This window comes from Mugil cephalus, chromosome 12 (genome assembly GCF_022458985.1).
Source record: "Mugil cephalus isolate CIBA_MC_2020 chromosome 12, CIBA_Mcephalus_1.1, whole genome shotgun sequence".
Taxonomy (NCBI): Eukaryota; Metazoa; Chordata; class Actinopteri; order Mugiliformes; family Mugilidae; genus Mugil; species Mugil cephalus.
This window is the reverse complement of record NC_061781.1, coordinates 6,674,908-6,701,642: the sequence shown is the minus strand read 5'-3', so window position 1 is coordinate 6,701,642 and position 26,735 is coordinate 6,674,908. Positions and strand designations below refer to the sequence as shown.

Here is a 26,735-nt window from a genome sequence, read left to right as displayed (position 1 = left end):
TAAGAAGCCTGTCCTATTTTTTCCCCATATATTTGTTTTACTTACTTCACATCATCATTTTGTCAAGTAATGCTGGAGAAAGTTTAATTCCTTATATGGCGTGACAGCTTTTTAGAGGTGCTGGAGGATTTCGGAAGCAGAATTCTCTTTCACGGAGCACTGAAACATGTCCGCACTGATCCAGAGAGGGAATTATTGAGCCCAGGATAAAGGAAAGTCTGGGCAGAAAACACATTTGTTATGAACCCAGGAGTGTAAGCCCATAAAGCCCATCTCTTAAGAAAAGAAATGGGGAGATATCTGGAAACTCTCAAGAGTTCCTGAGGAATCATCTTGGGTCCATGGGAAAGACAGAAAGCTGAAAAACATGAAGGAAAAGCAAGCGCACAATTGCTTCAAAGGGGTGCGCTTACTGTGGGAAAAGAAGTGTGAATTATTTAATCATTTCTCGGAGATCATATTCTTGTGTTTGGGGGAAAAATTGAGGAATGAAACCTACAGACCCATTTAATTGTCCCTGAATTCAAAGAAATGCAAAATGTGTTTTTTATTATTAATCCAGGATGCATCTTATTAGTCATAATGGCTCCGAGTGTGTGTTGGTGCGAGTGCAAGCTTGGAAAACACTGACTCACGTTGATTTATGTCCACCTGTTTTCCTTTAAAAATGTAAAGGCAGCTCAGTGTTGCCTTAAGAATTGAAGAATGGCTCATTAACTCAAGCTATGACAGCAGAAAACTGCATCTGGGTTATTTGTGGCAGTGCAGCACGGTCCCATCCTGCTGAGTTATTTAGAATTTCTTTTGCTGTTATTTATTTGTGATTTATTTATTTTGCCATTGTTCCACAGGAGAAACAGAGATGCAGCCTGAATCTCACTGCAAGAGCTGTCCGGGAACTACGCTGTAGCTGAAGTAACATAATAACTGAACACGCAATTACATGATGCATGTTGAGCTTCATGTAGAGGAGCTCACTGTAAACGCAGTGAAATATGCAATAAAAATATGTGAAAGTGTCTCTAAAGCAAGTGAAGGTGTTGTTTGAAATGTGCGTTTGCATGATGCACACTACCTGAACATTATCATATTATACAACTGACAACATGAATTCAGAAGAACCTCCTAATTAATGTGTAATATTTAGAATGAATTGCATTTCAGTGGGAAAAGCCACAGAGCCGTGACACTTTGTGAATCTATATTGTACTGCCACCTAGTGGTAAAAACCGCGCCACTGTCAGGTGAGGTGAGACCCAGACTATTTTTCCAGGTTCTGTCCACTGAGAATAAATTCTTTCCGTAGTGTTATCACATGGAAAAAACACCTCAGTTCAACAAAGCATTTAATAGTGAATTCTCTGAGGTAAAAGTCACTTTGAAAACATATTTCTATTGTCTCTCCTCTAAGAGTGCTTTTAAAGATACACTCTCCTTTATCCAGTGCAAATTCAAATTCACCGATCTTAAGTAAATCCTATTGATTCTTAAGCTTGAAGTTTAAACCAGAAAACAAAAACTGACACCTTTAATTGTTTTCATCCATTTTGGTTTTAATGAGTTTATTGTTTTGAGTAATGTTTTCAGTGCTGACCGCTGGGCAGGCACGGAGAAAACGCGGGGATGCCGAGGCACGTTAGAGTTCAGTGTGCAGCAAGAGTTTGGCTTTCTTCATGTTGCTGGCCACTGTCGGGAGAGAGAGAGAAAGGATAAAGATCACACACGGTGCGTTCACGTCCCTGACATCCATTCATCCATTATCTTTTACAACTAATCCTCCAGAGGCTTGTGGAGGAGCTGGAGCCTTTCCCAGCTGTCACCGGTCAAGAGGCGAGGTAGTCCATCACAGGGCCAACGCAGAAAGACAAACAACCGCGCACACTCGCACGCACACTTACGGTCGATCGCCAGTTAACCTAACGAGCATATCATTGGGCTGCTGAGAGGAAGCTGGAGCACCTGGGGACACCCACTCGAGCCGACAGCGGAGGAGCAGATGCTGCTTATCACTATTATGAGTTGTATGATTGCGCGTTTTTATTCTTTTGGCATGGCCAACTTTAATGGAGATTACAGATTTTGGAGAAGAACAAACGCAGTATTCTGAAGCACACAGTTAAGTTGAAGCTAACTTTCAGGTTCAGGGTATCAGTCTCAAGAAACCATGAACCTTCAGAACAAAGCACTACGTAAATCCCTTTGACTCTTTGCCCATTTAAGTCTGTTAAATGCCCTCCAAAATATTATTTTAGATTTATTAAGCCTTCTTTGACTTACTTGTGGATTATCCCACAGATACGTTCAGTATCTGTGGGTTTCAGTTTGGGATCTAGTGAATTTGGAGGCCAGGTCAGTTTCAGTACTTTCAGTGGTTTCTACTTCAGTTTTATTAACCAGATTTTACCTCTGCAAACTGAGCACAAATGCGTACACTTCTCCCCCACCCTCCTCCTGTCCCTCGGCTGAAACCTAAAACTTGCAAAACTTCCCGACTAACGTCCATGTAAAGCCCGGCTTTCTCTCTGTCAGACCCCTCTCTTTAGAAAAGTTTCTGTCAACACTGTCATGGGTAGGGAGGAATAAGAGCAGGAGGGCTTCAGTCTGTCAGGCAGCGGGCAGTCACTCACAGAGCTCCATGTCGTCCGGGCTGTAGGTGTAGAGGCGGTTGGCGTACTTCCCTGTGATGTCTGCACGCACGGTCCTGGATGGATCTGCGGAGAGACGTGTCACACTCATGAGGAGAATGTCTCTCGTCGTATGCCTGCACCGCCGCCTTCGACGGCTTGTGACGGCAGCAGAAAGTGAAAATATGAAATGACCCAGAGGGACAGCAAACGGTGAGAGTTGGCCGAGTTAAAGCTGACTAGCATCGTTAATTATACATGACTGACCCTTTCATTCTCATCAGCACCATTTCTGTCGTCGCTGTTATGCCGCTAGGCTCAGTGTGTGTTGACCGTTAGATTAGCTCTGATCCAATCTCAGCAGGAAATACATTGTTTTTGTTTTTTTATATATATATATTTTTTTTTTTACACATATATAGAATAAATGAATGAAAGTATTTACCAACAAAGAGGATTCTGGGAACATAGGGGCCATCAGGTACCAGATTCTTGTCCCCAGACTCTTCCTGTAAAATGACGATGGTAGTTAATTGCACATGTATTAAAGTTGCTAATTTAGTAACGACTCCACACCTATCATATTTGAAGAGATTTGGTTTGATCATTCCAGTTCCTGTGTTAACATGCTGTACTACAACAGAAGAGATCTTCTCCATATATACTGAATGTAAAAGTTTTTTAATTACCACTAAGTTGAGCATGATGAAATCCTCTTTGGCCATTTTCTGGATGGTCTTGTCAGCAACGAATGCCTTCTTCAGTGCTGTTGGAACATTTGTGTTTAGTTTCATATTTTTCTCCAACCAGTCAGGACAGTATTGTATGTTCTGGAATTATATATGTTTTTAAAAGGTGTATCAAACGCGGTAATCCCTGTCCTCTGTCACAGTTTCCCTTTATGCAGACACAGGGAGTTAAAAACAAGTTTTGCAGGTTGGACCTACAGAACACCCATGTCTGGTTTTATTGCTCTAGATTTCACGCGGTCATGAACCATAATTGTATGCAACAGATTTCATTTAAATCTTTTCTTAAATGGTGTGGATACACCACGCACCAGAATAAAGAGTAGTGAAATGAAGTGTCGTTATGTTCAGGCACTCAAAGGGAGGAAATAGCAAAACTCTCTTTTTTTTGCTCAGACCTAGCAAAAGTCTACAGTAAAAGCCAGACTTTGGCCCGTAGGTGGTCTCAACTGTTTGTGTGTGGAGAATTGCCGGTGGAGGCCTCCATCGAGTCGACTTCCAGGAAACCAACTGAGTGATTTATGAATATAATTCTCACCCACTTCATTGCCTGCTTTGCAGGTATTAAGGAATGCACCCATTGTGTTCGGCGTGAAACCGCATCTAAATCTGGGTGAGAGGGCCGGTGACGGATGCCTACGTCTATAAATTTTACATTCAATATTTTTCTATTAACCAGAGTTACTGCGGTACCTTGACTGTGCGGGCAGTCTTCCAGATGATGAATGACCATGAGAGGTTTCTGACTGTGAAAGCAAAACCACAAAGACAAAACTCAACGCATTCCACATCACAACAAGCACACAGATGGGTGTGTAAGCAGTCTTGCACAAGGAAATACCAGAAGCTGTGATGTGTGCATGCTGCATTTTAAAAGAAAAGCACAGGCACTGCAATTGCGTTTTTTTTTTTTTTTTACACTTTGCACAGTAATGAGGCAACATATTCTATCAACATATTCTATCAGTGCAGTGCACAATACTGGAACACATCAACAAACTAATCTAAGCAAGATAAACGAACATGAGATTGTTACCTCTTGACCATTTTTGATAGGCCTGCTTGATAGCCTTGGACCCAATTGATATTATTCCCCCATCCTGCAAGATAAAAAACGCAGTGTCAATGAGAGTTTATTGTTCTGTTGAAACAAGTTGTATCTCATGGCATATTAACTAGAGTTGACAGAAGGAGGACTGCCCACCTCTTGATAAGGACTGAGGCTTCGCTTTCTTCTTTTTCTGTTCTCCAGCACTGGCACAGATGCCGATGAACAGAGCTAACAAGACCCAGCGAAGCATCATCCCTCCCCGTCCTTTGTGAGAATTGGAGTCACTACTGGCAATTACATTAGGAAGAAAATTCAGCAATAGGCACATCTATATTTTATATGTGCATATTGCAGCAGTAACAACGCTGGCCAACGGCACACTTCACAGATATCTGTCATTACGGTGACTCACCAAACTAGCCTGACAGGTCTGGGATTCAGAGTGGAATACGCACTAGAGCAGCTAAGAATGAATCACTAAACGTTGTCTTCAAGCACAATGTGTACTACTGTTTAAAACTTCGCTTGCGTCTGTGTTAACACTTTCACTTTGTGTGTGCTGTTATTCAAGGCATATTAATCACACACGTTTTTGTCATACATCACTTTACCATCACTTAAAAGCATCAGTTGTGGCATTGTCACAAATTAAACTTAAAACAATGACTTGAAACTCCCTACAACAACCCTATTACTATTCACAGTAGACTCAAATCAAATTTTAAAAAAACATCTAGCTATTCTGAAAGACAACATATTGCTTTAGACATAAAATATGCTCATAAATCAGACATTGCAGCGAGGTCTTACCTTGACAGCGTGAAGCATCTGCAGTCACGCTCCCATATGCCGGCTCTTTTTGTGAAACGCTTTTCTTTCAACTGAACTGGCCAAACAGGTATAGCATTAGTGTGCTGTCAATATAGATGACTATCACACACTGAACCACACACACTCAAAGTACATCACAAAATCAAAGCTCAGGATTAAGAAAACTTTAGGGCTCTTAAATGAAATCTGACCCCAGAGGTTCAAAAGAAGATTTTCTTGTTCGCCATGTGTGCCAGTCTGAAAATAAAGACATTTGTAATACTTAAAGTGAAATCCCATGCATGCATGTATGTATGTATGTATTTATGCTTATATCAGGTATGTTTATGTTTACAGCTGTTGCAGGGCCACCCTACTGTTGCACATGTCTGAAATAAAAAATAATAATAACAAAAAAAAAATGAATATTTGAACCTGTGCATTATTTTAGTAGCTTAATATTGAATGCAAAATAATAAAAACAATGATTTATATTTATAAACACATATAGTAGGTAGGGTTCCCTACTTAATGTCTCCATCACTTTGGGGTCCTTGGCCTGAAAAACTATCTATCTGATTTGTTGCCGTTTGTTAGCTGTTGCTATGGTCACAAAGAATGCCTAGCAACCCTAAACCCAGAGGCGCAGGCGCAGTCTCCATCACGAGTGCATTCTGGGATTGCAGAATATTGACATAGCAACCAGGCGACAGAACCGCTAAGTTTTTCCTCCCCACTTCAGAGTACTTTTTCGTTTTGTGCTCCGCGCTTAAAGTGCTTCACTTTATTTTCGACGGCTGCCATGAATGCCGCGGTGGTGAAAAAGACTCAGGACACCCTGGGCAAAGTGATAAAGAAGCCACCTCTCACGGAGAAACTGCTCAGCAAGCCGCCGTTTCGATACCTGCACGACATCTTAAGCGAGGTGAGACTGAGCTGCTAATGTTCGGCAACCTGAGCAAGATGGCATTATTTTAACCGGAGCCGTGAACCTATTCCCCCGTGTTTAAGGAAAGGCTGATGCCAACGGCACCTGTGTCATTTAGAAACACAAACGGGGCGACCAGTTAGCTAGATAATACACCAGCAGTAGCACGAGCTAAGCTAACTACTACGTAAGTTAACGTTAACGTTACTTCCCCTGCTGCTTAACACTATCTGTTCTATTGCCAAGCAGTTAAAATACAAATATATATCCGACTAAAGAGCTGGTTGCTACTTAGCAATAAGCTTAAACGTTGGGATGCGCAGTTAACATTGTAGGCTAGCTAGATAGCTAGACATGCCAATAGCTTCGCCCAGTTGCTAGGCACGACTCCAGCCCACACTATGATCAACAAACCGTATCAGTGATCTACTGGTTAACTAGAGTGAGACAAGGTGGACGAAACACCAGGCTGTGTCTGGTTGTCGTCACGTTGAAAACAGGGCTGTTGAGCAGATTATCGTAACTGGATCGTTTGGTAATCAATAGTTACATTGTTCTATTGTTGCTCGCCAAAAACAGCGTTGATGTTCTAGGGTTCTGTTCGAGTAGCTTAAAGCTGCTTACAACTGCTTAAGGTTCATATATTTAAAGTAACATCCTGGGTGGAACACTTTAAAATGTCTATTTTCCTGCCAGCAGAGATCATTCAGTAGCACTGCAGCAGCTGTTACACTCAAGTGGCTGTGTGCAGTCCTCCTGTCACAAGCATCACAATCAGCTGTGTGCACATACGAGGAATCTAACTCTGGGTACTTTGCTCACTTGTACAAAAACACAGAACCTAACCTAACCTAATCTAAAAAATAAAATTGTACAGCATAAATTAGACTTTAGGAAGTAAAAAAAGGAAAGGCAAGAGAATATATGCACAACAGAGTTGAACAGTGAGTGTGTACATTTAATGTAGAGTATTTCATCATGTGAATGGTCTCCCACATTTGGTTTTATCTACTTAGTGTACACTTTTAACTACAGGAAGAATCAAATGATATGAAAGAAATTTTAATCCACAGACAATGTAGATTATACCAACACAATTCCCTGGGTTGAAACTGCCCTCAGTTTGTTAATATGCATTTTATCTTCTCAAACCGCAGCTAACAAAAAAAACCTAACACATGACACATGTAACACACTGGCAGTTAATTTGAGCCCATTTTTTCACCAAACCTCTTTTCAAAATATTTTAGATCTTTAAATCTAATCGTACCTATGTTATATAATAGATTATCTAATTTAATTACTAAACTAGTACACATTGCAGACATCTGACATGTGATGTCAAGCAGAGTAAAAATCTGTTTCACCTTTCTAAGCAGAGGTCATTGTCACTCTCCACCTGTCAGGTAGTGTTATATTTCACTATAGGTTCATCTATATTTTATAAAGGGAAGCGTTCCTTTACGTGTGACTCTTCTCCTCTGATTAGCAATATCTTTGAGTTTGACACCGGTCATTAAGCTGTCCAAGACAAGGTGATAATTTATGAAACAGTTCCATCTTCTTTTCAACTAAACCACTATGTTCAAGTTTAAATTGAATGATATTGTTAGCAGTTGGTCTGCAAAAAAGTTACTACTGCCACTTTTGAAATTACAACAACAAATTTCTGAATAGATTTCCAGAAGCCACTTTGAAGCTTGTGCTGGAGTATGTGTGTGGTTTACAGTGTGTATCTTTCAGATACACCAAAATTATGTAACAACTGTGTAACCTTTTTCCCTTACCACTTGTAGGTCATCAGAACCACTGGTTTTATGAAAGGCCTATATGAGGAAAATGAGATGAAGTCAGATAGTGTAAAGGTAAGCTAACCATTCTCTTCCTGTTATTGTTACCCCTGGGTTCCTGCTCCACTATCACTATTCTTCAGTCAATAGAGCTCCTGTCCTGTCTGTGTTCTGTTTATGTGCTTGCTTGGTGTCCTAAGAAGCAGCCTCACTTGACTGCCCATTTGTTACACGGGGCAGGCTGCTAGTGTCTGTGTGTTGCAGTAACCCTACACATTGCTTTTGTAACACTCTGAGTGAGTGGATCTGGCAGGACACAGCTGAGAGAGCTTACTAAGGTTTCAGAACCCAAGTCAAGGCTGTTTTGTGAGATGACCCTGGTAAAAATAGGAAGTTAAATAGGAATTTGCTAAGTTGGCAGGAGAAAAATCTTTTTAGCTGACCTTAAACAAATGTTTATGTACAAAACTTGATTCTTTGCTTGTGTAGGACAAGAAGACTGATGAATATAGGCAAATATTCAGTAGTGAAAGCAATATATCACATTTTAAACGTATGTCTTTTTTATACATCATCTGACATTATACTACAGTCCATAAATATGATGGTAATGTGTTTGAACACCTTATTTTTTACCCTTTAATTGACTTATTTTATTAAAACTACTGTCTGGTAATAGTCAGCAGGGTTATGCATTCACAGAGAACAATAAATTCAACTGGCTTCAGTTTTTTGGTGTGAGACCATTTAAGTCGTTATGAACTACACAAGAATTAATGCTAAATCAAACTGAGGTAGACCTGAGAAAAGGTTCTGACAGCAATAAATCCTTTAGGAATAGATATTCCACTGGTTAATTGAGTGGGACATATTTTTTTAATAAATTGCCTATCAGTTTATATTTTATTAAATTTCTAGAAAGCCCCTGTGTGTTACGGAATAAAATTTTTTTATTTTTATAAAGCAACCAAGCAGCCAACGCTGAAAAGGCCAGCCTATTGTCAAATGGTACACAGAAGGGCCGGGTGGTTGCACCAGATACAAGTCCTTATGTTACACAGTTGGCTGGCTTCTCAGATGCAGCAGGCTGATAGACAAGAGGCACCGCTTATCCGAGTCATTTGTCGAGAAGAAGCTCTGTTTTATTTATATACATACAAGTGCAAGAGTTAAATCAAAGGAGCACTGTTTTTTTCTTTCTTTTCTGAAGGTAGTTCTTGTTTTAAATTTGTGTTTTCCATTTCCTCCTTCGTGCCACATTGTATTAGGCAACATGCTGTCTCTTTGAGATTCAAGTTTTGAACGTGAATTCATAGCAACATCTGAGAAACAGTCCTGTTACATTTATTACATGTGGAAAATTAGTATCTACATTTTACAAGGTAAAATATAATATGTTTAGTTTATAAGGAAAGAAATCAGAGTTGAATGGTAGACACAATTTATTATTATTGCCTAGTCAGAAATTCTGTATTAGCAGAAGTTGGACTTAGTTGGACTATGTTGCTATTTACAGGTGTTGCTTAAATATGCTGGCTTTACAGAATCCTAGTGTGTTAGGAGTAATTTGTGCTCTGCAAGAATGTGTGTATTTCAAGGATTTACTCATACTAAAGTTTGGTGTGAAATAACTCTGCTGAACTTCATTTGCTTTAACAAGCTGATACCCTTTGTCGTCTCTTTTAAACAACACAACATGTTTTTGCTTTCCAGGATAAAGACTCTAAGATAGCTTTCCTTCAGAAAGCTATAGATGTTGTGATGCTGGTGAGTGGCGAGCCTCTGGCGGCAAAGCCGGCACGCATTGTGGCCGGCCATGAGCCTGAGAAAACCAATGAGCTGCTGCAGGCCATCGCTAAGTGCTGCCTTAGTAAGGTCTGTGTTCTTAGAAGATTACGCAGCAAACATACACAAACTGAAAACACTCACACTTCATGTGGGATTGTCCAATTTATTTATTGTTAACAATTTTTCTGTTGCAGAAGAGACCCACATGTAGTTATGGCACTGCATAAAAACATGCATAAAAACAAAATTCACTGTTATTTTTCCATATCCAATTATTATACTTTTGGGAAAACAGGCTGCCTCAGGGACAGTGTTGATATGCAAAATATTTTAATTGAACCCTGGCGATTGACTGTAAACAGACGAGCTGATGCCGGGGCCGTAGTTGTTCTCTAAACTGTGCGTAGTCAATTCTTGGGGATTTTTCTCAGATCTTATGCGGTGTCTGACTGCTGTTTTGAAGACATCTGGTTTCAGTTGCAAGAGCAATAGTATTTTAAAGTTTTCAATGCGTATTAAACTAATAAAAAGTGATCAAATAGACAAGCATTCTGCTAATGTATATTTAGCTCTGACAGTAAAATGCATTCAAAGCAGTATGACAGTGTTTATAATGGGTATGTGAGTCACCTTGTTAAATGCACTAAATGCAACATGTTTGCTCATATGTGTAAGAAATAGCAATATAAATATCTATGGCTGAACTTTTTTGGCATGTTTTTGTTTGCTGCATTATGATTCTTCTGTATCTGATGCGTAGATGTCCAGTGAAGATGCAGTGAAGCGAGTGCTAAAAGGAGAGAAGGCAGATATAAAGTCCAAGGCCAGCACTTCCAGGTCACAGGATAAAGAGAACAGGGAGGGACGTGAACGTCATCAGGAGAGAGAGGTGAGAGTCCTCGGCCACTTAAATACTGGAGTTTTAAATTTGCTACATTGTGTCAGTTAAACGTATGCTGTGAAATGTGTTGGCATTTGACTTTGCGGTCAGATGCTTTTGTTGAAATGATCATCTTCCCAGTGTGTTCTGACTACAGTTGAATTCTTACCCACTGTGTTGATGCACACAATTCCAGGAGAAGAAAAAAATTACAGAGCGCAGCAGCAGCCGGGACCAAAAGGAACCAGACCAGTCCAGAGAGCATGAGAGCAGACGCCGGGATGGAGAAAAAGAGCACCACCGGGAAAGGGAGCGCTCTGATAAGCAGCAGCGCAGTGAACAAGACCACCATGCCAAAGACCGTGACAAAGACAAGAGTCGAGATCGGGAGCGAGACAAAGGACGCGTCAGGGATAGGGACAAGGACAAGGACCGAGAGAGGGAGAAAGACAAGGAGAGGGACAAAGACCGGGAGAAGACAAGAGAAAGAGATTCTCAAAGAGAAAGAGACAAGGAAAAACGAAGAGACAGAGAGAAAGAGCGAGAGCGACACAGAGATGGGGATGAGAGGATCAAAAGTGGAGAAAAAGGCAACAGCAAGGTATGGCACTTACTCATAGCTTAAATGCTGGCTACAGTTCTCATTGTTTACATTAAATGTGTACGTTTGTGCCCAGGCCACGGTATCCGAGGAACCACAGCAAAAGCCTGAAGAGCCCAGCAAAACAGCCAAAACTGTGCCAGCAGTAAGTTCTATCTTTAGACAGGCAATTGACAATGTTTATAATTTCTGAGATTTCTGTACGACAAAGCCAAGAAACGCTGACTTGGCTAATGACTTCACACATTAGACAAATAAAACGTGACATAAAGGTAGTAAGACATTCAAATTACTTTTCTAAAATTCTGCCTCTTATTCTTGCAAGGAACCTAATCCAGTTGAAGAGGTATTCAAGCCTGTAGTAATGTTCAGTAGAAAATAGACTAGCATGTAGCAGATGTTTTAGTGTTTGGTTGTAGTCGCTTTGGGATGGCTAGCTGCTTGGTTTAGTACTAATCTGGCTGTAACAAACGTGAGGTCTTGTTTCCTCTAATTCTAAATGTGATGATTTAGTTTATGGCGTAATGCTGTGTTCTTTACCTGTGCAGCCCACAGAAGCAGTTGAGAACCAGGTAAGAACTTACTGTTGAAACTGCTGAGATGATTTTTCTTTTCACATGCTTCAGATTCTTTGAATATCTGCTTTTCTTAAGATTTTGAATGTCTTGTGAGATGTTGAGGGAATTTCCTGTGTGGCAGCTACTCGACTGTTTAGCCTGAATTACTGTTGCAAATCAAAACATTTTACCAGTGTTAAAGAGGTAGAAGATAAATAGGTTTGTGCTTCATATGATCTCCAGCCTGCTTGTCCAGATAGATGTGTGATATTCATTTCAAATGTGAAATGTTGGTTAATCAGTGTGTGTCGAGTCAAAGCAATTCAATTGCAGTTGTCTCCGTTGGTTGCCCTTCTATGTTGCTGTTTTCGGGAGAGAGCTTACACTTCCATCCTACATTCCCTTTGATACTGTTGCGCTCTTTCTTTTTGGCTGGTTTTCAGTATTGTTTTGCATGCCGCCTCCACTGTTATTTTATTGGATGTCTGGTGTTGAGGCTTCTAGTGCTTATTCTACCACTCTACAGTCATTTCACACTTTGATTTGAAGGGAATCCACTTTTGTTTGTGTCCTATACTACCATGATGTTAAATGGAAAAATTCCAGGCGTTTACCTTTAGCATGACACCTAGTAAATATTTGTTGGCAGCGTAGATCATTTCTGAATGTGTGATGCAGCATGTAAAGCTGGGATTGGGCTCAATACTGTGTTGAAGCTAAGCTGCACACGAGAGAGATATGAGAATAAGAATACATCAGTGTGTGTTTCCTTTCAGCGCCTGTCGTCCTAAATATCTATACTTTCCCTTATCTTTCCTCCCGTTACAGTCTGACAGTCCAGCCAGAATACCTCGGCCTTCATCTGCCAAAGGGCAGAGGCGGAGACCCAAAGTTGGAGGTCAAGGTAACACCCCAGCCCCACCTCATTCTACATCTTATGTAACTTACCTGTACCAGCAAAATGCATTTCATAGAGTTGGTGCAAATAAATGATAGTACTCTTCACTGTCTTTCAATCATCGACAGGAGGCTTTTAGTGTGTCCAACTTGATTTTTACAGTCTTCTATTTGCATCCCACTAATAAAATCGTTGGCTAGTACACTTAATGAGAGTTGGTAGTTACTCATCACAATTACTGTAATACATTTTCCTACAAACTGACACTAAGTCATTTTCTACAAAGATATTCTACTATAAATATTACAGAAATATACAGGGTATCTGTTTATCCGTTTTCTATACTCAATACTTGTGCCTGTGTGTCTTTGTAATGTTTATTTTTTACAAGAAGGGATCCTAACAATGCATTGTTGCTTGCTTCCAACAGATGAATCTGACAGTGAGGGAGGTAAGTGTTCACTCCCCCCGTCCCCTTCTGTCTCTCTTCTACCGTTCATGTAGATAAGGATATACAAAGTTGTTTTTTTAATCTAGTTGAAAAATGATAAACATTACAGCAGACAAATGTAAAATGCATTTTGAGGCTAGTTGTGCAAAGCTTCAGTAATGGCTATTGTTCACACATTTGTATAAATAATATAACCCATATTTAGTGATAAAATCCTGATATAGACCATGCTAGCTGCAGTAAGTCAACTACATTTCTGACTTTCAATGTACAAGTTTAATAACTCATTAAGTAAATAAATGACTCACTCTGTGATTAAGGGCAGTGTAATATTTTGTTAAAGCATCTGAATAAGTCAGTCTAGTTTATTTATAAAGCCATGTATTAGATACAGTGCCTAAATAGGTTACACTAACAATGGATCCTGACCCAACCCAAACTTGTCTGAGTGAGGAGATACACCTGAGGCAATTTGCACTGCAATCGCATTGGCAGAAGAAACAGAAAGCTATGTTAGTGTTAAGTACAAAAGGTTAACGTATATGTGTGGAACTATTATCCTTGAACATCAGGTGACTTCAAATGTAGGAGAACATCAAAAAAAAGAGCAGAGTTGACATCTGATAATTGAAACTATACGAGTCTAAAATCTGTGGGTTCTTTTTGTTGACTGTGGAGAAAACGAATCCCAGATCTTGAGCACTTCCTCATCACTGTTAAAGCTGTTTTACTTGACAGTTTGGAACCTGTTTTATCTCTGGCCTCACTCTGCACCGTTGAGTGTGGAGATAAATGTGTCCCATTGCATCATAACCACACCCAAAAGGGATGTCATTAGATCCTGAAGTATACCTACACATCACGGTATCCAGGGGAGAAGATAACTATGGGAAGTCTACAAGGACTAGATTTTCAAAGGGTTTTTTAAGATACATTTGAAAATACATTCTTATGGTGTTATAAGAAAGTATGCAAATGAAGCATTCAGCCGAAGCCTATTCTTAACACGTGTTAAAAAAGAATGTAAGAAAGCAACATTTATTATTTATGAAGAAATCATGTGTTACCAGTTTTGTGCAGTTAAAGAAAGAAGACTATTTGTTCAACTGGTCAAGACTCAATATGCTAGGGCTAGGTGTGATCTTTGCTCGATTGCGTGAAGCTTACCACCACCACCGATTGTTTTCCTTTCACAGATGGAGATGCTCAGTTAGCCCAGAGACATGTCCCCCAGGAAAATGGAGACACTGGAGGATCCTCAGTGCCATCCGACATGACTTCCAGGTCTGTACTGTCAACAATCAACCTCCCTATATTCACTAGGCTTTTCTGATGTTCCTGTGTAGGGTTCATTGCTTCTCTCACACAAAAAGTTCTGCTCAAGCTCACAAAACAATCACTCTTCCAAAACCTAGGCTGACTTCACATTCATCTGTTGAATATGCACGTACACAAGCGCTCTACAATATGACCAAAACCCAAGCGATATACAATGCAATATTGTACCATAGCAAAATAGTAGATAAAGTATTTATGAAGCTTAGGATGTTCTGTTTTTGTTGAGAATTTTCATAGAAAAGCCTATTCAGTGTCATTTGTAGTGTTATTGCACTGCATTATGTTGTGTCATATGAAATTGGTCTTGGCTTTTGCTTCTGAAACTACCCAGGGCCTGAACAGGGACGAGTTCCAGTAGAATTTACAGTTTTGATGATTGGGAAATTCTTTTCTTCTACTGATTTACAGGTTATGGTTGGTTTGCTGAGCGTCTGTATTACATCAGCTTCAACTGATGTAACACAGAACAAAAGTTATCCCCAATATATCTGAATGACTCTGTGTTGTTGTCACGAGGTGGACATTCAGCAGATATCAAAGTGCTTTTAACAGAACCTTGCCTTTGTAAGATTTAGATCTAAGATTTACTCCATGTTATATATACGGTCCCTCATTCTACTGCAGCAGACGAATAGCACGGCCAAGCAGCGCTCGCCCAGCGCCGCCACGTCTCAAGAAACAAGAAAGCTACACCGATGTGACCCCAGCTGAGAGGTGACTTCTTCTTTTATCTTCACGGATCTTCACATTAAATTTGTACCAACAACAACTAAATAATTCTCTTTGTGAATGATTTTTAGTCTGTTTTTGGTTTGTACTAGCAGAACAGATTACTTCTGACCAAACCAAAAATATTGGCAAAGGCATTTGGAACAGTTACACAGTATAAATTTGTCCTCAAGATAGACATTTCTCGTATATGCCGTATTAGTAGTAGTCAGATGAGTTAAGCTATTTGTCTTTCAGGCTGTCTAGTGCCAAGCCCTCAGCCCCTGTCATCATGGACGGGAAAAGGTTATCTGAGGATGAGGAGGATGAAGATGAGCAGTTTCTTGTGGAGGAGGCAGTCCCTCCACCCTCAGATGCTCCTGAAATGGAGCTGGTAAGTTTATTTCGGTAGTGAGTTGTCTATAGAAAAACATGGGGCTCGGGACACTAATCTTCTATTCTTCTGTATTACAGGAACCTGCACAAGAACTAAACAGTGAAGAGAAGCATGGTACATACTTACATTTCTTTATTGCTTTTCTTCTTTATTTCAACAACTCAATGAAGACTTGCCATATGACGTAGATGTTTATAAATCATTGATTTTCTTTTCTCACTGGTTCGCTCACTTCAGGTGGCCTTGTGAAAAAGATCCTTGAGACTAAGAAAGACTATGAATTGTCACCATCTTCTCCCAAATCTAAAGAGCAGGTATGTACTGTACACCGTAGTTCTTTGTTTTTCCACTAGGGTGCAATATTAGCCCTGTTTTCTCCAGATAATCCACATCAGTGACAAAAATCTTCACAACTTCTGTCAGCCACTCTGCGGAAATGTTGCTCCTAGGGATCATGTTTTGACCGCACTGAAAAACCCTGTGAAACGCTGGTTTTTATCAAAAGAGAGATATAAACAAATGGAACGCGGAGGTGTAATTGCACTCCCTTGAAACCACAGAAATGTTCCCCATCAGTGAAGCTGAAGGGCTAATAACCAGACAAGCGAGTATGGCCCTTAACAGACCACACACACTTGATACACACATCAAGATGTCTGGAGCCAAATGAGTTTGTTTTCTTGGGTTGCTCAATATTTTAGGTATGCTTACTTTTTTTTACAGACTTCTCAGCTCTGTTGAAAGGTATCTGCCATCTTGGGAACAAGCTCTTAGGACTTGTTTTCAGTTCACACGTTTCTCCAATTTTTAACTTGATAGGAATCATACAATGCACACCTAGTATTTCATTGGTCAAATTTTTTTTCAGTCCTGCTCTACAACACAGTTTCCCAAAAACTTGGGAAGTAATAAACTGTTGATAAAAACTGAATGCAACCATCATTTAAGCTCAGTATTTATCTGAAAATAGCACAAAGACAAAAACTATATGGCAATTTTGAACTGATGCCAGTAAAATGTCAGGACAAATGTTTATAGCTGTGATGCATAACCTCTTCCTTTAACAACACTCTGTAAGCATTTTGTAGCTAAAGAGGTCAGTCGCTGTAGTTCTGAAAGCAAACTGTTTCCCATTTCCTGTTCTTGTTTGACATAGCATTTCAGATGGCCAACAGTTCAGAGTTTCCTTTGTTGTAGTTTTGTTTTCATAATATTACAATTAATTGCAGAATGGCCCATTTAACACTCAGACTCTGTTAATATGGAGTCATTCTGATATGTTACTGTAATACGTGCAGTTGTTTGGCTTTGTCTTGCTGAGATAAGAAGACTTTGCCTGCACTTTGAAAAATTGTTTTGATGGTGACATATGTCATTATGTGTTCACTAAAGCACCCCATTAATCCGTTACTGGCTTTTGAACTCTACACTAACAAGTGCCTTCTGCCCTTTAGCCTCAAGGACTTAGACAGACTTTAATCATCCACAAGGGAAATCGCTTGGTCACAATAGCCTAGTTGCACCTCATAGAGAACCATGAAAAACGACCAAGTAAAAAAATGATAAAATATTAAACATCTAATAAAATTAATAAAATAGTATAAGCAAAAAAAAAAACAACAACACAAAATTGCCATATGAACAGAAGAAACAGATTGGTGTAAATATATATTATATACATGGACTTGGTGTCCATGAGTTCCAAAAAAAAAATAAAAAAAAATATTTTTTTCCATCTGCAATCAACTTTGGTCCAGAACGAGTAGTATTACTGGATCTTTATTTTTCCTTCAGTATTCTAATTTGCATTTGTGCGTGCAGTTTTCAGAAGTGTTTCTGAGGGTTCGTGAGATCACAGCCATTCGATGGCTTTTTCTTCTGGTTCTCTGTCTTTTAAAGATACGTACGTGATACGTAGTCACGTTTAAGTGATGAAATACCCTCCTGCTCTGCAATTATAAAACATAATTGTTTAATTACTGAACTGCCTGTGTACCTCTTTCACACAGTGGTTCACCTTCCTCTCTTTATTCTCGTCAAAGACTCGGCCCCTCTGGAACGCTCTTTTTGTACACACTTATGTTACTGGCCTGTTGCCAAGATCTTTCACAGGTATTTGTTGTATTAGTATTACTTTTTCCAGGCTTCTGTTGCTGCCTTTTTCTCTACTTTTTAGACAATGTATTAGATCCATTGTATCTGAACTGTTTTCGGTTCACAACAAAACCTTATTTTGTCTCTGAACAGCCTCTGATAAAAATAATACATATACAGTTGAGAGGCAGGACAGTTAGGTTTCTTCTTTCTTTTCATCTCCTCTTTGATCTAGACTTTATTCTGCACGGGACTTCTCAAGGTGACACATTGCTGCCGTTGCTCATGGGTTCCTCTCTGTAAGCCTGTTTAGCAGCCAGAGAGAGAGTGGTCATTCAACAATATTTGGAGTATGAAACAGTGTGAAGCTTACAGTTTGGTCTGCACTCCATGGTGTGAGGTGGCGTATGCTGTCTGCTTTGGGTGGTCCACTTCACTGAGGCATACGCTCGCTGTATCCTTTCCTAACTGACCACCCTGACTCTGATGGATGCACTGTTTTGGACTGTCACCCATGCAGAAAGGCCCCTGATCTATCTCTTCCTAACTGCGGCTCCGTCCGACATCATCCCTCACAACGCGCACCTGAAGTTGTCGAAGCTTAACCAGCAGTAGATTGAACTAGCTTGACGGGAATGTGCAAGCTCAGAATGTGACCAACTTTACGGTGTGTGTTAAATGCAGTTTTTTACGTATCTCTACCCTCAAGACAAGTTCAACCAACTAGACATGCACAGGCAAAACACCCAAAATAGCAGAGTTCTTTTAGTAACATGAGCATAGCCTTGTAGAGTTTATGCCAATTTTCTTAATGCAGCCTCCTCAGTTTTCAGCTGCTCCAAACCGTCATTTTCTTTGTATCCCGTACGGTCTGCAAGGGCACCGAGGCCAGGTATGTCTGCACTTAGGAGCTGCGAGCTGCTCGAGTCCACCCCGCCGTCATTATTGGCTTTGCCTCGTCAGCTGTATAAAGAACTATAATGACTTCCTTCCTGACATGAAAGGTTGGAGAGGTCAGCTTAATGGAGTTATTTTTCCCCCCCTTTTCTAATTGTAATCATGGTAAAACACGCAGGGACAAAAAAATGTAAATACTGAGCTTCCTCATTCTATGTGGCTTGGCTGGTTTGAAATTACAGCTGCTGTGATTCTTCTTTTTTTATGACAATGTTTGTCAAAACGCAGTGGTAATATAAGTAAAATATGGAATAACGCACAAAACCTCTTAATGTTAGGTTTAGTTTAGAAATGTTAGCCTTTAAACCATTTTTGACATTTACAGAGAATAAATTTCTGTTCTGTCATTCCTATAGTAATTTGGCTCTCGCAAAACTGATGTAAATAAAATGAAAGCTTAGGCAGTCAAGTGATTTTTGCCATGTCCCACCACTGTCTCTGTGACCTAAGTATTTGCTGTATATTTATGGGGATGACCTTCCTCATGACCCCTCAGCGGCCTTGTATATTATTCCAAGATACTTCTCTTTTTATTTAGACAGAATCTGCCCCTTGTAACAGCTGCGTTTTCATAAGACTTTTTGTGTACTCTTTCCCTCTATTTCTTTGCCCCCATCAAATTAGCCTTGATGAAGGTTTGTAATGTATAAATAAACGCTGTGGCATACAAATGGATGGCTGTTGAGTGAGAGTCACGGAGGAGAAGGGCCAGAATACTCTCTGCAGAATTGTCAAGAAAATAAATACTCCTCTCGGCAGACCTCTGTCTCTTCATAAACATCCAGCGTTTTTTGTGGAAACACAAGGAAATGACCTTGTGGCATTCCATTAGTCATATTACTTTTGTAGAGGTCATATTGACTTGTTGGAGGAATTTGGTCAGGTTTACGAGGGAGCCAGATGTTCTTATCTAGCCTTGATGACATATTTTTACTCCAAGTTATACCTTAAAAACTGCTGTTCCTCTTCGTAAAGGTAGATATTAAACATATAGGTAAGCACAAAAAAAAAATACTGTTTCCAATCTTTCAGTGCACTATAGCCGATGGTCCCCCGAACGTCTCCCCTCAGCTCACCCCGTACCCTCGGTGGGAATCTCTGTTGTTTTCCCAAGGGGCTACAATGACCTTATAACAACATCCTTTAACCTCATTGCGTTTCTCCTCACCTCAGTGACTCCAAGTTATTTTTATGATCTAGCTAGACTTCTGAGTAGCCTTTTATGAAAAATAACAGGCCTACTTCTCATTCTCTGGCCGATCTCTGGAGAAAGACACTATAAGAACCTTATGGGAAGCGTCTCCAAATGAACATCAGTATCCAAGATCATTGCTCCCAGCCAGGCACTCTAAAGGCTTAAGTTTGGTCTTTAGTGATCCATTATTTATTTTATTTTTTGTTTAAAGTGCTACAATTTATATTTCAGTCTATTGTATTTGCAGTGAAAACTTGAATGCGGGTATACAAGCTTTTATGTAACGCCTTTGCATTCGTCTGCCAAGCTCTTGTCCTGACCAAATTCATTCTGTAATGAACGATGTTTAGAATAGAGTAGAATGGCCTTTATTGTTATTATACAGTGTATGACGAGATTGCAGAGCTTCTCATTTTCATTGCAAAAAAATATTTTATTTTTTTTGCAATGAAATATATACAAAATAGGGCAAAGGAGGTACTATTTACAAGACATACAGCTAAAGTTAAGATACCAATACTAAAAAATATTGAAAATATACAAAATTATAATATAAAATATATATTGTTTTATTGCAACAGTGGTAAAGTGTAAACATGTAAGCATGTATTGAACAAGGTTTTTTTAATAGACGGACATAATGGCAACATACAGAGTCAATGTAGTTTCAAGTCTTGTGCTGCATTGTACATTACACGGATTGTTTCATGTAAGAACAATAATGGACAGGGCTACGCCTTTTTATGTAAAAGAGAAGTGGATCTCTTTCCATAAACTACATCATTGTTTTTCCAGTCAATCATACTTCATAGGTTGCTATGGCACTGACAGGTCCTGTCATTTCAATTTATCTTTTTTTGTGAGGATGCTTTGGAGAATGTTTGTCTCTTATCCCAGAAAAACCCCTATAAGTCATCCATAGATCATTTTTTTAACAGTTCCTATTCAAACTGATTAAAAATCTGATGAGGAATTTGAAATTGTGCTGTAATTTGCAAGGTTGGAATATCCATAGTTAAACTATGTGCTTGCAAGAAAAGTTCTAAAAGTCAAACTTTACTTCTTGCACTTATAAGACCACGTCCACTTTTCTAGCACAAGTCGAAGGCAGTGTCTTCCATCACTGTCTAGGATAATGAGAAAACCTGCCCCTGTTCCTCCTCTCTCACCTTCTGCTCCTCTGTGGTCACCACATCTAAATATTGTTCTGTGATCTGGGCGAGAAGAAGAAAAACTCAGAGCACACGGGTCTCGTAGACCCCGACGGAGACCTCCATAAAGCTGTGATTTATCTATCCAGACAGATTGCACACGAGCAAGAGGTCATGTTTTCACGGCAAGTTTTTTTTTTTTTTTTTTTTTGTATTTTCCAGCAGAGCAGGGGTGTTGGGGGTGGGAGGTGGGGGCGGGGTAGGCGCTAAGGTAGCAAGGGGACGGCAAATAGAATGAAGCAGTGGGTCTTGTCTGGGCCGTGCAGACCAAACCACAGTCAGGCAGGCTGAATGAGCCATAGAGTGTTTGTCTAGCTGCAAGGTTCAGGGCGCCCAGTGGAAAGCCACCCACCTTGCTGGGGGACCACTGGGCCAAGGCATTTCAACCCCTCACACTCTCGGGCCGCCACGAACGGGTAGCGGACTGAGGTTTTCAGAAATTTGTACTTGCTTCCTGAAAAAAAAAATGGTGGCAAACAATAATGCCTGATGTCATTTCTGCAGTGTGGTCTTGTCTTGTCAAGCTCAATTTTAAAATTGTAATTAGTTCGCTGTTTTTAGTTTGTTTTCAGAGATGGCTTGATAAGGCTAATGCTGTGTGCATCAGCCACGCCAAGCATATGTGGCCTGCCACCCGAGCAGGCTCTATGACAGATTGTGTGTTTTGAAGAGGAAGCTGTCATTTAGTTTACGCACTGCTGCGAGTATGATTTCTGATGCCTCGTGAAGGCAGGTGCTCCCATCTGTGGAGCCAAACAGCATAATTTGGGCCAAGAGTGGAACTTGAAAGGAGGCATAAGTGTAGTAGTTGTTACTCAATACTGTAGTAAAATAACCCCACTGCCACAGCCTGTTACTAAAATAAACAAGACTTAAAGACCCGAGATTGCGGGCAGGGGTTATGTGTGTTCACTGTATGCTTCGCCTGATCCTCTGATGGGTGTGTGTGTGTGTGTGTGGGTCTCCTGTGAAAGCACTGAGTAGTCAACCCCAAAGACACACACGCAGGCACACACACACAGGCCTTGCGAAGCCCAGCTGAGCAAACATCCTTGGGTTTGCTCCCTGCCAAGGGAGGTTCTTCCCTGTTACCTTCCCCTCCTTTTTGCCATCAAGGGACTGAGCATAATTGGGATATGCTGAACCCCCCCCCCCCCCCTTCAGCCGCACACCATACACTGGAAGCCTTCACCAACATTTCAGCCAGGCCCCCTACTTCAGCCAACACAATTCAGCAGGGCGTTTGATCTTTATATATACAGCTAGGTTGGTAGAATTCCTGCCTAACATTTTTAGCCTTGAAATCCTAAACCACTAAATACAGCCTTGCACTGCTTCTGGTCATTTGAGACTTAAAGGTGGAATTCCCAAAGAGAGTTTATTATGTTTTAGTCTAGGGACACACAAGTGTTTTTTTGTGTGTGTGTTCTTACAGCTGTTTGCTACAGTGCTGAGTTTTAAATCATGCAGATCATATAAATATAAAAAAAAAACTTTCTTTCCCATGATGTGTCCATGAAATTAAACGTGCAGTGAAAATACCAACGATTCTGTTCTAGTATTTCATGATTATATGCTGTTTCAGATTAGCATCAATGACTTTATCCCACTAATCGCATCGTTGCACCTCTTTCAACTTCAGAATTTGGTGTCTGAAGCGGCACGGAAAAAAGAGCGGGACATGGTGACGAGGGAGATCGAGCGGCTTCGCTCATCCATTCAGATGGTGTGCCGCAGTTCTTTGCCTCTGGGTAAGATCATGGACTACATCCAGGAGGACATGGATGCCATGCAGGCTGAACTGCACACCTGGCGGCGGGAGAACAAGGAGCACGCACAGGCCTTGCTGCAGGAGCAGAGGTTGGATTGACACTCACAAAACACTCTTCTTATGTCTTGTTTAATGCATTCCAATGGTGTTATCTTTTTATCACATTTACTGATTTAAATGCTGATTCCAAAATGATACTTGTGTTAGCATGAGTCCCAAAGTTTGTCCTTGCCATGGGTAAAAAATTGAGGTAGCTGTCTGAGTCTGATATTTTACTAATAAACAACAGGTCTTCTGCTGTTCAGATTAGAGAAGGAAGACGATTTCATTTGAGCAACTAATTATCAATTCTTTGTGCGTATGTTTGTCCGTCCATGCTGCAGAGCGACAGACCGGGCAGTGGAGCCTCTGAAAGCAGAACTAACCGAGCTGGAGCAGCTGATCAGGGACCAGCAGGACAAGATCTGCGCTGTGAGGTCCAACATACTGAAGAATGAAGAGAAGATCCAGAAGATGGTGACTGGAATCAACTTCTCTTCCAGAACCTGAGTGAGAAACAAGGTTTTAAAATGCACTGAATATTTAGGCTTTTGCAGTTCTTGTTCAGGACAATGGAGATGATGTGGGACGGGACCAAACACAGCACTTTTAGATTTTCCTGTCTGAACAGGGGATCGATCCAAATATGTTCCCACACATAAAGAGCGGAAAACATCTCTAAGATCTGGACAAATAACAGAGCTGCTCAGAGGATTAGTGGTTTGACAATATTCACAAATAGTTACACGATGGAATGGAGAGAGTGGGTTTTCATTGGTTTGGAGATGAGCCACTTGATGATAATAAAAGTTGTCTTCTTGCTCTGTGCACTAGCCTAACCACATCTTTGGCCCCTGTTCTGTAACGGTGCCTTTTTGGAGAGAGCCAGTGTCCAGCTCATGACTTGGGCGTTAGAGTAGATAGTTATATTTAATGCTTAGTTAATGCTGCACATTCAGCATTAGCTCAAACTCAAAGTGTATTTCCATATTCTCTTAATCAGAAACTCAAACTGCATTTTTAGAATCCAGCATTGTGTTCTTGTTGTCAGGAAGCAGAACTTCGGCCTAGAGTTTGGAGTAGTAAGAGATCTTGTTTTCTGGTTCTTTTGCTGTTTTCCATGATGATAATGGTATCTGCTGCAATGCTATTAGACTACCTATAGGAACATAATTAGACTTATTTGTGGCACATTAAGCTGGCTGGCACAAGAAAGGTGAAAGACATTTTCTAACACTTGCTTGGAGAAATCAAGGATCACTAGGGGGCTCCTGGTGACCAAGTTGATGGAAATATTACATGTTACATGATTTTCTTGGTGTATATTTTTCCATGACTATTTTTTGTGATCGTTCCTTCTTCTTCCAAACCCCATCATTCCCTCAGGCTACCTTCCCTAAAAAGAGGGGTTACACCAATCTTTTTTTATTATTATTGTGTGTACAACTTTATCCAAATTAGTATCTCTGTTGCTTCATCCACTCTTCCACTTTTGAAGCACTGCTGCACTTTGATAAGTATGATTAGGGGAGGTACCTTTTATGTTTGGAGGAAATGCTTTTAGCAACTACGCAGTGTTAGAATTTTCTCTCTTTCAAGCATCTTTAAAATAATATCATACACACTAATCTTATGTACCTTCAGGGAAACTTCTCCTGGCAGTGAGCATGCAGGATAGCCACCATTATGGAGGTACTGTAAAATATGCCAAATAGTTCCTGTTTTTGACACACTGTTTGGTCAGGTGGAGCATTTTTGTGAACTTGCTTTATAAATCAGAAGATCATATTAAATCCTATTTTACTAGCTCCTTTTGAAACTCTAAGACATATGCTTCACACAAGTAGCTAATATGGAAATATTAAGCAATACCAGACTGATAATTGTAGTAGGAGATGAGGTAGTAGACGTGTGAGACTGAAAGAAGCCATTGTTTTCCTTAACATTTCACTAACTGAATTGTCTCGTTGCTGTCGATGCGTGAATGAAATACAAAGAAGATGTTTCCTTGTGTGGTGGCCTAATCTCAGCCCAAATAAAAATGCAGTTACCACATTTAAGTACCAGTAACCAATGTAATTTTACACTGTTAATACTTGCACACATGCAGTTGCTACCTCTGTTAGTTATACTGCACATCTGTGTTTACAAGAAATGATACAAAAAGAAAAATCCTGGTTGGATTGATGAATGTAATCCATCATTGAACTTTATTTTTCCACAATGACCAATGATTGCAGATGTAACAAAACAGGTTTAAGTCAATGTGATGACCATACACACACTCTCACTGCCTGGTCAGACCAATGGATTACCAAAATAAAGGTGACACGACACATGCTAACAATGTGCATTGATTCTGTGACAATTTGTAAATAACTAATACAGACCTTGTTTATTTTTGAAAAAACAAAAACAAATTACAGCTTGAAACTGTACCAGAATGTTTCTAATGTTTCATTTTAGACTGAATGTTAATGGTTAGAAGAGAAAACTACATTTTACACTAATGTCTTAATGGACACTCTGCAGTACAGTACGGTGTGAGCTTCAGCAGTTGAAATATGATATCATTCCATCTAATGTTACTATTGTTATTACAGTATTATATTCACTCCATCAAGTGTAAATGGCTAAGGAAGTGGTAACCTATGGAAAAAAAAACTATAAACTAAAATTCTTGGAAAGCAGGAAGCCTGCATGCTCATTTGTTGTATAAAAGGACTATTTACACTGTACACTATTTGTATCATATCCTCAGTTTTCTTTAAACTGTACATTATGTATATGTGGAGACTGTATCATAGATGAAATAATTATATAATTTTGTAGTGGAGTGAAATAAATGGTTACATTGTATTAAATATGTCTTTTTTTTCTCCTTTTTTTGTTTGGATGGTGGTAACTTAAAGGTCAAGTTATCCTTACAGTGGCATTTAACGAGAGCTCCTGATTGTCCTGGTTACATTCACAGTGAAATGATAAGTGACCCCGGTTTGTGATTAGGAAGAATCCATGTGAAGTCCTTGTGCAGACCCACAGGGCCAAGTCACACTTTCAAGGGTGCTATTGCCTTGGTAGAGGTTAGGACCCTCAAGCCGGACTAGCAGCAAGCCACGAAACAGCTGCGACACACACAAAACATATTAGGAAACCCCTTTAATACCTATTAAGTCGGATTTGGACAGAGCATTTAAGACGCAAGTTCAAGATTGAGCCAAAGGCCTCTTGCAGAAGGCATGACACCTGCTCTCGGCAAAGATGCTGGCCCCAGTCTCAACAGGTGCTTTCAAAAAGACTTCAGTGCAGGCCAGAGAAAGGAAGGCTCAGTTGTCCATCTGCCTTCACCTTTCAGCTGTGGGCCTCCATGGAGAAGAAGAAGAAGAAGTGACTCACAACATGACCGCCTCTTCAAAAAAAAAAGTCACAATTGTGCGGTCTGCTAATGAGTGACTCCACCTTTGACTTTCAAGACTAAAGATTACTAATCCTTAAATGAGGCCAAACTTAACGATTCAGTCACTTTTATAACCCTAATCTCGGAAAAGTAAGTAAAGTAGTTGCTAATAAGTACCTGGGTCTACAGCTGGATCACAAACTGGGCTGGTTGGCTAACATACACTCAGTATATGAAAAAAGGTCAGAGCTGTCTCTGTTACCTCACGTGGCTAAGGTCGATTGATATCTGCTCAAGGCTGCTGGACATGTTCTACCAGACTACGGTTGTCAGTGTCCTCTACTGCGCTGTGGTGAGCTGACGAGGCAGCGCTGAGATGGACTGATAGAGAAGGTGGGCTCCATAGTAGGGGCAGAACTGGAGTCCCTGACATCAGTGGCGGAGACAAGGACGTGGAACGAACTCCAGTCCATCTACAGCCTGTCACTGAAGTTCTTTCAG

General features: G+C 40.2%; 2 protein-coding genes across 5 annotated transcripts; one reads left to right on the top strand and one right to left on the bottom strand.

Annotated features, from left to right (window-relative positions):
- Positions 1–1,532: 1,532 nt before the first annotated feature.
- On the bottom strand, positions 1,533–5,386 carry agr1 (anterior gradient 1). The gene is made up of 8 exons (XM_047601122.1): positions 5,235–5,386; positions 4,578–4,711; positions 4,410–4,473; positions 4,067–4,119; positions 3,314–3,390; positions 3,070–3,133; positions 2,628–2,711; positions 1,533–1,686 (listed from the first exon to the last, which is right to left on the bottom strand). Exons 2-8 carry the CDS (start codon positions 4,675–4,677, stop codon positions 1,637–1,639), a joined length of 492 nt encoding a protein of 163 aa, XP_047457078.1. The 5' UTR covers positions 4,678–4,711; positions 5,235–5,386; the 3' UTR covers positions 1,533–1,636.
- Positions 5,387–5,919: 533 nt separating this feature from the next.
- On the top strand, positions 5,920–25,701 carry traf3ip1 (TNF receptor-associated factor 3 interacting protein 1). 4 transcript variants are annotated; one of them, XM_047601747.1, is made up of 17 exons: positions 5,920–6,159; positions 7,959–8,027; positions 9,666–9,827; positions 10,501–10,629; positions 10,817–11,221; positions 11,298–11,366; positions 11,547–11,567; positions 11,770–11,793; positions 12,607–12,682; positions 13,107–13,127; positions 14,324–14,411; positions 15,093–15,179; positions 15,432–15,567; positions 15,648–15,684; positions 15,808–15,884; positions 22,670–22,887; positions 23,182–25,701. In XM_047601747.1, exons 1-17 carry the CDS (start codon positions 6,037–6,039, stop codon positions 23,345–23,347), a joined length of 1,908 nt encoding a protein of 635 aa, XP_047457703.1. In that variant the 5' UTR covers positions 5,920–6,036; the 3' UTR covers positions 23,348–25,701. The 4 variants fall into 4 exon arrangements, with proteins under 4 accessions (XP_047457703.1, XP_047457702.1, XP_047457705.1 ...); XM_047601746.1 differs by having other exon boundaries at positions 15,090–15,179; XM_047601749.1 differs by lacking the exon at positions 11,547–11,567 and having other exon boundaries at positions 15,090–15,179.
- The last annotated feature ends 1,034 nt before the right edge of the window (positions 25,702–26,735 follow it).

Excerpts from the sequence above, each read along its gene's own strand:
- traf3ip1 (XM_047601746.1), top strand. The coding sequence starts at position 6,037 with ATGAATGCCGCGGTGGTGAAAAAGACTCAGGACACCCTGGGCAAAGTG. Across the intron at positions 6,160-7,958 it reads TGCACGACATCTTAAGCGAG|GTCATCAGAACCACTGGTTT; the intron begins GTGAGACTGAGC and ends TACCACTTGTAG. Across the intron at positions 14,412-15,089 it reads CCATCCGACATGACTTCCAG|CAGACGAATAGCACGGCCAA; the intron begins GTCTGTACTGTC and ends ATTCTACTGCAG.
- agr1 (XM_047601122.1), bottom strand. The coding sequence starts at position 4,677 with ATGATGCTTCGCTGGGTCTTGTTAGCTCTGTTCATCGGCATCTGTGCC. Across the intron at positions 2,712-3,069 it reads TCCCAGAATCCTCTTTGTTG|ATCCATCCAGGACCGTGCGT; the intron begins GTAAATACTTTC and ends GTCTCTCCGCAG. Across the intron at positions 1,687-2,627 it reads CCCGGACGACATGGAGCTCT|TGGCCAGCAACATGAAGAAA; the intron begins GTGAGTGACTGC and ends CTCTCCCGACAG.